The 10,435-nt window shown below is 49.9% G+C and overlaps 1 protein-coding gene across 1 annotated transcript; it reads right to left on the bottom strand.

The window, feature by feature from the left end:
- Positions 1–3,419: 3,419 nt before the first annotated feature.
- On the bottom strand, positions 3,420–3,722 carry LOC136503392 (uncharacterized). The gene has a single exon (XM_066498485.1). It carries the CDS (start codon positions 3,720–3,722, stop codon positions 3,420–3,422), a length of 303 nt encoding a protein of 100 aa, XP_066354582.1.
- Between the last annotated feature and the right edge of the window lie 6,713 nt (positions 3,723–10,435).

Genomic DNA, 10,435 nt, shown 5'->3' with positions numbered 1-10,435 from the left:
TCTCGTAGTCCAACCAGTTATACTCAGAGCTTGTTCCCGAAAACCTACCTCCTAGGCATTAATGTAAGAAAGGGAGGCTAGCACAGAGAATGTTTGCAAGGTAAATACACTCATATCAGCCCCCCAGGTGAGACCCAACCCTTTGCCCTTGCTGGGTTCGGATGTCACAAAAGATCAAGGACTTTCAATAACAAAACTAATAAGAGAAAGTATGCATTTATTTAGGGGTAAAAGCGATGTAGCTGCTTGATGTTCCAGGCATTGGTGAAGACCTCACCGTTGATGGTTTTTAGTTTGTAGGCGCCTGGCCGAAGTACCTCTGTGATGACGTACGGTCCCTCCCATGGTGGGGAGAGCTTGTGGCTATCCTTGTTGCTCTGGACGAGGCGGAGGACTAGGTCCTTGATGTTGAAGGCCTGACCCCACACTCGTCGGCTGTGGTACCATCGCAATGCCTACTGATACTTGGCCGAGTGAAGGAGGGCGATGTCGCAAGCTTTGTCCAGCTGGTCCATGGTGTCCTCATGGGATGCCTCGACACCCTATTTGTCGTACTCCCTGATCCTCGGCACTCCATAGTTGAGGTCGGTTGGGAGGACAGCCTTGGAACCATAGACCGTGAAGAAGGGCGTGTAGCCGGTGACTCGACTAGGGGTCGTCCTCATGTTCTAGAGTACTGAAGGAAGTTCGGTGACCCAGCGTGCGCCAAATTTGTTCAACCAGTTGAAGATCCTGGGTTTGAGGCCTTGTAGGACCATGCCGTCCATGCGTGTACCTGCCTGTTCGTTCGGGGGTGTGCTACGGAGGCCCAGTCGACACGGATGTGATGTTCATCACAAAATCAGAGAAACTTCTTCCCAGTGAACTGCGTGCCATTGTCCGTGATGATGGAGTTTGGGACTCTGAAGCAATGGACAATGTTGAGGAAGAATAGCACGGCCTGCTCGGATTTGATCACGGAGATCGGTCGAGCCTCTATCTATTTTGTAAACTTGTCAATGGTGACAAGCAAGTGGGTATAGCCCTCGGGCGCCTTTTTGAGTGGTCCAACCAGATCGAGTACCCGAACTGTGAATGGCTAGGTGATGGGGATTGTTTGGAGTGCTTGGGCCGGTAGGTGAGTCTATCGAGCATAGTACTGGCACCCTTCGTAGGTGCGTACGATTTGCTCGGCATCGGCTACCATGGTAGGCCAGTAGAAGCCCTGTCGGAATGTTTTCTGACCAGGGTTCGAGGCAAGGCATGGTGACCGTAGACCCCACCGTGGATATCGCTCAGCAAATGCTTCCCTTGTTCGAAGGTGATGTAGCGTTGTAGGATCCCGGTGTGGCCTCGCTTGTGGAGTTTGCCTTCCATAAGAACAAAGGACTTGGTGCGATGTGCGAGCCATTAGGCCTCCATCCTATCTGTCGATAGTGTGTCATGGAGGAGGTAGTCGAGGCAGAGCGTTCTCCAGTCGATCAGAGGGTCAGGCTCTATCGTTGGATCCTCTTTGAGCTCCATGACCTCAGAGCCAGATGTAGCCGACAGTTGTTCAGCCCCAGGACAGGATTGGACGGTCTGTCACCGCCCTATTCTGACTCCTCATAGCGAACCGAGGGCTTGTGCTGGTCGCTGGCAAAGTTGCCCATTGGCACCGGCTCTTGGCCGGATGCAGCTTTCACAAGCGCGTCAGCTGCCTCATTGAGACGCCTTAGGATGTGATTGAGTTCAAGGCCATCGAACTTGTCCTCCAATCGGTGGACTTCTTGGCAGTACGCGGCCATCTTGGCATCATGGCAACTTGACTCCTTCATGACTTGGTCGACGACTAGCTAGGAATCCCCTCGAATGTTGAGGCATCGGATGCCCAATTCGACAACAACGCATAGGCTATTGATGAGCGCCTCGTACTTGGCTACATTGTTGGAGGAGGGGAAATGGAGACGGACCATGTACCTCATTCATATCCTAAGGGGCGATACGAAGACTATCCCCACGCCGGCACCCTTCTTCATAAGCAATCCATCAAAGTACATTGTCCAGTACTCTTGATCGATGACCGCTGGTGGCATTTGGACCTCGGTCCATTCTGCGATGAAATCAACCAACACCTAGGACTTGATGGCTGTCTGGGAGGCATATGCAATGCCCTGACCCATCAGCTCAAGCGCCCATTTCACGGTTCTCCCCGTGGTGTCCTAATTTTTGACGACCTCACTGAGGGGGAAGGACGTCATGACCGTCACTGGATGCGACTCAAAGTAGTGGTGTAGTTTCCTCCTAGTGATAAGGACAGCGTATAGAAGTTTCTAGATTTGGGGGTAGCAGGTCTTCGAGTCGGATAGGACCTCACCAACGAAGTATACAGGGCACTGTACTTTGAGGGCGTGCCCCTCTTCTTCCCGCTCCACTACCAGGGCGGCGTTGACCACTTGTGTGGTGGTCATGATGTAGAGCAGAACATGTTCTCCCTAGGTGGGAGGAACCAATATTGGGGCCTTTGTTAGGAGCTGCTTAACCATGTCAAGTGCTTCCTGGGCCTCGAACATCCATTCGAAGTGATTGGCCTTCTTTAGAAGTCGATAAAGGGGGAGACCTCATTCGCCGAGGCATGAGATGAAGTGGCTAAGTGCAGCGAGGCACCCTATAATTTGCTGCACACCCTTTATATTCTGAATTAGACCCATCCTTGTGATAGCTAAGATCTTCTCTGGGTTGGCCTCGATGCCACGCTCAGAAAATGCACTTCTCGGGATTGAGTTTGATGTCGTTTGCTCAGAGTTTTACAAAGGTCTGCTCAAGATCAGCTACAAGGTGATCGGCTTGTTTGGATTTGACCACGATGTCGTCTATGTAGGCCTCAATGGTCCACCCGATGAGGTCCCCGAAACACCTGAGCATACAACGCTGGTATGTAGCCCCAATGTTCTTCAGACTGAACAACATTGTGATGTAGCAGAATGATCCGAAGGGGGTGATGATTGATGTCGTGAGCTGGTCAGACTCTTTCATCACAATTTGATGGTACCCGGAGTACGCATCAAGGAAGTAGAGAGTTTTGCACCCCGAGGTAGAATCAACTATCTGGTCTATGCGTGGCAAAGGAAACATATCCTTTGGGCATGCTTTGTTGAGACCCATATAGTCAACACACATCCTCTATTTCTCACTCTTTTTCATACAAGAATGGGATTGGCCAACCACTCTAGGTGGTGCACTTCCTTGATGAATCCGGCCGCCAAAAGCTTTGTGATCTCTTCGCCGATGGTCCTGCGTTTCCCCTCGTCGAAGCGACGTAGGTGCTGTTTCACTAGCTTAGAGCCTAAATGGATCTTCAAGGTGTGCTCGACGACTTGCCTTGGGATGCCTGGCATGTCTGAGGGTTTCCACACAAAGATGTCTTTGTTGGCATGGAGGAAGTCGACAAGCACGTTTTCCTATTTAGAGGAAAGCATGGTGCCAATGCGCACCACCTTGTCGTCGGGGCTATCAGGATCTATGAGGACCTCTTTAGAGCCCTCCGCAGGCTCAAAAGACCTAGTCGACTTCTTGGGGTTGGGCGCTTCTTTGGCGACCTCCTTCTTGATGGTGGTGAGCTCTTCGAAGGCAACGATTGCTGCGGCATGATCACAGCACTCGACCTCGCACTCATAGGCGCGCTGGAAGGAGGTGCCGATGGTGATGATCCTACTAGGGCCTGGTATCTTTAGATTGAGGTTGGTATAGTTGGGGATGGCCATGAACTTCGCGTAGCATGGATGTCCTAGGATGGCGTGGTAGATTCTGGGGAACCTGACCACCTCGAAGGTGAGGGTTTCTATCCTATAATTGGATGGATCCCCGAAGGTAATGGGTAGATCGATCTGCCCAAGTGGCATGGCCTACTTTCCGAGCATGATGCCGTGGAAAGGTGTTCTGGTTGGGCGGACGCATGTCCGGTCGATGCCCATTTTGTCGAGCATCTTGACATACATGATGTTGAGGCCGCTGCCTCCATCCATCTGTATTTTGGTGAGTCGCTTCGTGCCGATGATCGGGTCAACCATGAGCGGATACCTCCTCAAATGTAGGATGCTCTCTGGGTGGTCAGTCTGATTAAAGGTTATGGTGGACTCTGACCACCGGAGGAAGGTAGGTGTGGCTGGTTTGGTCGTATAGACCTCGCGGCATGCGACCTTCTGACGGCATTTGGAGTCGTAGGCTACCGATCCTCTGAAGATCATGTGGCAACCATTCGGTGTTGGAAAGCCACCATCCTTCCCCTCAGTGTTGTCCGTGGTGGGGTCAAGGTTCTTCCCATGCTCCCCTTTGTTGAAGCCTCTAGACAAGAACCACCTCATTAGGCTGCAGTCCTTGTACAGAAGCTTAACCGAGAAGGCATGGTTTGGGCATGGCCCCTCGAGTAATTTTTCAAAATGGTTTAGAGTGCCCTCCATGGTCTTCTGACCACCCTTATAGTCAGCAATGGCCATAGCGAGCCCTTGCGCCATTGCTTCTTGTTCTTCCTTTTGGCAGAACGATTGGAGGCGCCTTCACCGGCGCCCTCATCCCACCTTGCCTTGCCATCGAGATGATCAAAGATCACTTTGACCGCTTCTTCTCCTAAGGCATGTCTAGTGGCAATGTTTAGGAGTTCCATAGTGGTTCACGGGCCCTTGCATCCTAGCTTATGAACTAGAGACTCACAGGTAGTCCCGAATAGGAAAGCTCTGATAAAGTCTGCATCGGCGATGTTAGGTATCTCATTGCACTGTCGGGAGAAGCACCGGATGTGCCCACGGAGGGTTTCACTGGCCTTCTGTTGGCAGTTTTTGAGGTCCCATGGGTTCCTAGGGCACTTGTATGTGCCTTGAATATTCCCCACAAAGATCTCCTTCAGGTCTGCCCAACTCTGGATTCTATTGGATGACAGGTGTTCCAACCACGCTCATGCCAAATCGGCCAAGAACAATGGAAGGTTGCGGATAATGAAGTCGTCATTATCCACACCACTAGCTTGGTAGACAAGCTAAAAGTCTTCGAGCCATAGTCCAGGGTTTGTTTCCCTAGAGTACTTCTAGATATTGGTTGGTCATCGGTACCTCGATGGGAAAGCAGCGTTGAGGATGTGACGGCCGAAGGCCTGAGGCCCCGGTAGGCCGAGGCTCAGGCTTCAGTCCTCGTCGCTATCATAACATCCACCACATCAAGGGTGATAGCCATGTCTAGATCCATCTCTTAGGTCATCGTAGGCGCGTCTGTGGGTGTTGAGGGTGTTGCATGCGTCATGGTTGCGACCGGGACGCCGACGCACCGGGACCACGGTGTGCTGCCTACTTCCTTGTGGTTCCTGGTGGATAGACGTGTCCCTGCCAGGGCGTTCTAAGAGCATGCGCTAGTTGGCGTCGAGCGCGTGTTGCTGAGACAATGATCTCTCGGCCTACTATGCTGCCACATGCTCGAGCAACGTGAGAATCTCCCGGTGGGCCTGACGATCCTCGGGCATCGTGGCCTCTAGAAGGCCATGGAGCAAGGCCACGGCAACGGTGATGTTCTAGCTTGCCCGGGCGAAGCAAGGGAGGGCTTCATCGTCTGTGATGATCCTCCAGTTCACGTTGTGGGCCATGGCACATGCGCGCCCACCGTCTCCATGGCGCTCTATCTCCTGGTCGAGCTCCGCACATTCCTGCTCGAACTAGAGTCGCGCTTCCTTGATCTCTCAATGACGAGCTTTTAGCTACTCCACTGGCATGCATGGTGGGGCCACTGTCTCCCTCTCGGCCTCATCGCTGAGGTCATTTGTTTGAGTAGCCTCCCTCTTGTGGATGCTTTTGACGTGCCCCTCGGCGATACCCGCCATGAAGCATTCACGAGAGGGTGATGGCTTCCCCTGCTGAAGTCAGAGCTAGAGGGCGACCCTGCTCCTTTGCCAGGAGGTCATGGAAGGATTCCATGATGTGTTTGATCACCCCCATGAACTCGTTGTTCGCGAGGGATGGGATCATGCGTTGTGCCACAAGGTGGCTAACGGTCGCTGCGGTGTTGCGGAGACCGAACAGAAGCGCTGTTGGTGCACTCCATGTGGGGTGTTCCAGAGAGAGGGTGAGGCAACATGGGTCCTCCCTAGATGGCTAGGGTCCTAGGGAGACACTGAGCTGATGCTCAAGCCTCCCATAGTTGAGGCCGATGCAAGTGAGAGGTTGGATGGTGACATGAGCCAATGCCAACTCTCCTCCCATCGTGATGATGAAGTCTAGGTCACCGAAGCGCACGTGTGTGCCTAGGACCCAGCTGATTCCATGGCTAGCCATCTGTGGCCTGATGTTAATGTCGGAATGCGCAAAGGTCCCCTACCTGGCATGCCAACTGTTGGTGTTTTGAGTAAACACCAATGAGTAAATTTGTATTATTGCGCATTTGGCCCGGATGGTGTGCTAAAAAGACACAAGGTTTATACTGGTTTGGGCAGAATGTTGAGCCGAAGACAATCACCAACCTCCACTCGACAATCCTTACTGCTTCAAGCCGTCTAGGTGGTGGCAACCACTAAGAGTAACAAATGAATCCCGCAGCGAAACACGAACACCAAGTGCCTCGAGATGCAAACACTCAAGCAATGCACTTGGATTCTCTCCCAATCTCACAAAGATGATGAATCAATGATGGAGATGAGTGGGAGGGCTTTGGCTAAGCTCACAAGGTTATTATGTCAATGCAAATGGCCAAGAGAGTGAGCTAGAGCCGACCAAATGAAATTTATAGATGCCCCAAACAATAGAGCCGTTGGTTCAATTATTGGGCTGACTGCGGGACGATCGGACGCGCCAGTCAGATCGACCGGATGCACCCTGCAAGCGTCCGGTCACGCTACGCCATCCACATGTCACTCTGCATTCAACCAGAACCACCCGAACTCAACAGTAACTTCGCACGCCAATGGTCATACGACGACCGGACGCAGCACAGCGAAGATGATCGGACACTGCAATGCCTGAGCCCGGTCATTTCTAGAGAGCTCCCTGAGCCTCTGTTTTATGACCGGATATGTCTGATCATAGGTGATCAAATGCATCTTAGGGTCCAGTCCTCAGTGGCTTCTCATGCCTACCCGTGTCAGCGTACGTGCCTAACCAATCAGACACAACCTCAGTGCCAAGTCCGGACGCATGAGCCTCAGAGTTTTGTCATTTCTAGAGAGCTCACTGAACCTCTATTTTGCGAATGGACACGTCCAGTCCCTATTGACCAGACTCGCCTCTACGTCTGATCCCCTCTGGATCAACTTAGTGCGCTACATCAGCATTCGTCATCACTGTCTGAATGCAGGCCCTACGAGTCCGGTCACTTCTTCGCCCAGCGTCCGGTCACTTGACCGAGACCGCGCGCTAGTCACACACAATGACACCTTCTCGCCACCATTTCTTCACCAAGTTGATCCTCATCAACTCCAACTTCTTCTCCTTTGCAAAAGTGCCAACACCACCAAGTGTATACCACCATGTGCACATGTGCTAGCATATTTTCACAAATGTTTTCAAGGGTGTTAGCACTCCACTAGATCCTAAATGCATATGCAATGAGTTAGAACATCTAGTGGCACTTTGATAACCACATTTTGATACGAGTTTCACCCCTCTTAATAGTATGGCTATTGATCCTAAATGTGATCACACTCTCTAAGTGTCTTGATCACTAAACCAAAAAGCTCCTATCAATTTCACCTTTGCCTTGAGCATTTTGTTTTTCCTTCTTCTTTTCCAAGTCCAAGCATTTTATCATCACCACGCCATCACCATCATCATGTCATGATCTTCATTTGCTTCTCCACTTGGAGTAGTGCTACCTATCTCTTAATCACTTTGATAAACTAGGTTAGCACTTAGGGTTTCATCAATTCACCAAAACCAAACTAGAGCTTTCAATCTCCCCCTTTTTGGTAATTGATGACAACCCTTTCACAAAGATATGAATTAAAATTTATTTGAATCCATGTTGCTTGCCCAAGCATATTTACCATGTGTAAAAGGATATGGACAAGTTTCATGAATCCCAAATGGTAGCAATTGCTCCCCCTACATATGTGCTTAGAGTTTGAATTGTAGCTTGCACATATGCTTAGATAGGAAATATAGGAGACAATGTCTACCAAATGATGCTAAGGTATACAAGATGGACCTTTGAAGCATGATACCAATTGGAGTGCACTAATTTACCATCCTTAGCACCATTAGTAACTAGTCATACACAAAAAACTAGAATACCCTATGAGATCTATAAGGAAAATGGACCCTAGGCCCATTTACTTTGGATTTTGGTGTTTGATGACCAACACAATCAAATTGGACTAATGAATTTGCAAGTGTTTGTTTTGTAGTCCAATAGGGTGCAAGACATGACTTGGACAAAGGCAACGTGATGATTTGATGATCAACACCTTAAGCAAGACCTTAGGAGCACAAGAAAAGAACCAAGATATCAAGCAAAGTCCAAGCATGAAGATAGGAACCAAGCCATCCGCAAGATCGCAAAGAAATGAGCTCGCAGAGGCGACCAGATGCTGGACCGGATGCTGGTGGCTCGGCAGTCGGGACGACTGGACGCTAGACCGGTGGCTCTATAGTTGGGACGACCGGACGCTGGACCAGTGGCTCTGCAGTTGGGACAACCGGACGCTGGACCGATGACTCTACAGTCGGGACGACCGGACGCGGGTGGTGAAACCGACTGGACACAGGGAACAAGCGTCAGATCGACTACAAAGAGGTTCCAGAATGGTGAAACTATGACCAGACGTGTCTGGTAGCAGGTGACCGGACGCTGGCAGCGTCCGATCAGTGGTTTGCGGTTCAACGGTCGGGACAACTGGACGCGTCCGGTCAGGACAATTCAGCGTTCGGTCAGTAGCAGAATTGCGGGAGTTCAACCCCAACGGCTACTTTCTCAGTGGGGCTTATAAATACAACCCCCAACCGGCCATTTGAGTATAGTGGAGCTGAGGAAACATACCAAGGGTGTTGATACACCATTTTAGTGATCTCCACTTGCATAGTGCTTAGTGATTCATCAGGTGATTAGCGTAGGTGCTTTGTGAAGTGCTTAGGTTGATTAGACCACCGCTTATGCGCTTGCTCTAGGTTTAGGCCTAGTGTTTAGTGAGGTTTGCATACCTCTTACCACTCGGTGCTTGCGAGCACCATTGTTGTACATTGGAGGGGCTTGAAGTCTTGCGAGATCACACCAACCGCGTTTGTGGTGTGGCCGCCACTGTGTACCGGAGGGAACAAGGCCCACGGCGTTTTGGCCGGAAGCTTGATAGTGAAGACGGCGGGGAGCATCCGGGAGAGGCTTGCCGGAAGGCACGTCGGAGACCCACTTGTGCATGGGGAAGGCCCGAGGCTATCCACGGAGTTACCCGACCGGGAGCTTGGCCCTTGCAAGGGATTTCTTGCGAGGGGCTCCAACGAGAACTAGGGGGAAGCTTGCACGCTTCTCGATACCTCGGTAAAAATACCGGAGTCATCGACGGGAGTTTGCATATCTCTACCTTACTCTTTAGCTTCCACATTTACATTGTTTACATTACTTGTTTTGTGGTAGAGATAGCAACTCACTAGCAACACCGTAGTTGCACATTTAGATAGTTCATCTATTGCATAGGTGTTGCTAGAGTTAGAAAAAGAGGCCATAGTTTTTGAAGTAGATTTTTTAAGTTTCCTAATTCACCCCCCCTCTTAGGCGTCACGGTCCTTTCAAGATCAACATTAGAAGCAAGGGTCTAGTTTTCATAATGGCTTTACTATCACTCATGCCAAGCTTCTTGAGCATGTCTTTGATGTACTTGCCTTGACTCACAAATGTACCATTCTTCAATTGCTTGATTTGAAGACCAAGAAAGAAACTTAACTCTCCAATCATGGACATTTCAAACTCATTAGCCATCATCTTTCCAAATTCTTCACAAAAGTCTTGATTGGTTGATCAAAATATGATGTCATCAACATAGATTTGCAATATAAATAAGTCTTTGCCAATCTTCTTGGTGAAAAAAGTGGTGTCAACCTTGCCCATCATGAACCCTTTAGAGAGTAGGAAGTCTCTCAATCTCTCATACCATGCCCTAGGTGCTTGCTTCAAGCCATACAATGTCTTTTTCAACTTGTACACATGGTCGGGCTTCTTGTCATCTTCAAAACCAGGAGGTTGCTCAACATATACTTCTTCATTGATCTAACCATTGAGAAATGCACTCTTGACATCCATTTGATATAGCTTGATGTTGTGGGCACAAGCATAGGCTAATAAGATTCTAATTGCTTCCAATCTAGCAACCGGGGCATATGTTTCTCTAAAGTCAAGACCTTCAACTTATGTATATCCTTGTGCTACCAATCTTGCTTTATTCCTTACTACTATCTCATCTTGATCTTGCTTGTTTCTAAAAACCCATTTGGTTCCAATCACATTGTGTCCCTTT

The sequence above is a fragment of the Miscanthus floridulus genome, chromosome 14 (genome assembly GCF_019320115.1).
Source record: "Miscanthus floridulus cultivar M001 chromosome 14, ASM1932011v1, whole genome shotgun sequence".
In the NCBI taxonomy this organism is placed as follows: Eukaryota; Viridiplantae; Streptophyta; class Magnoliopsida; order Poales; family Poaceae; genus Miscanthus; species Miscanthus floridulus.
Note: the sequence above shows the minus strand (reverse complement) of the source record. Positions and strands in the feature narration are given on the sequence as shown.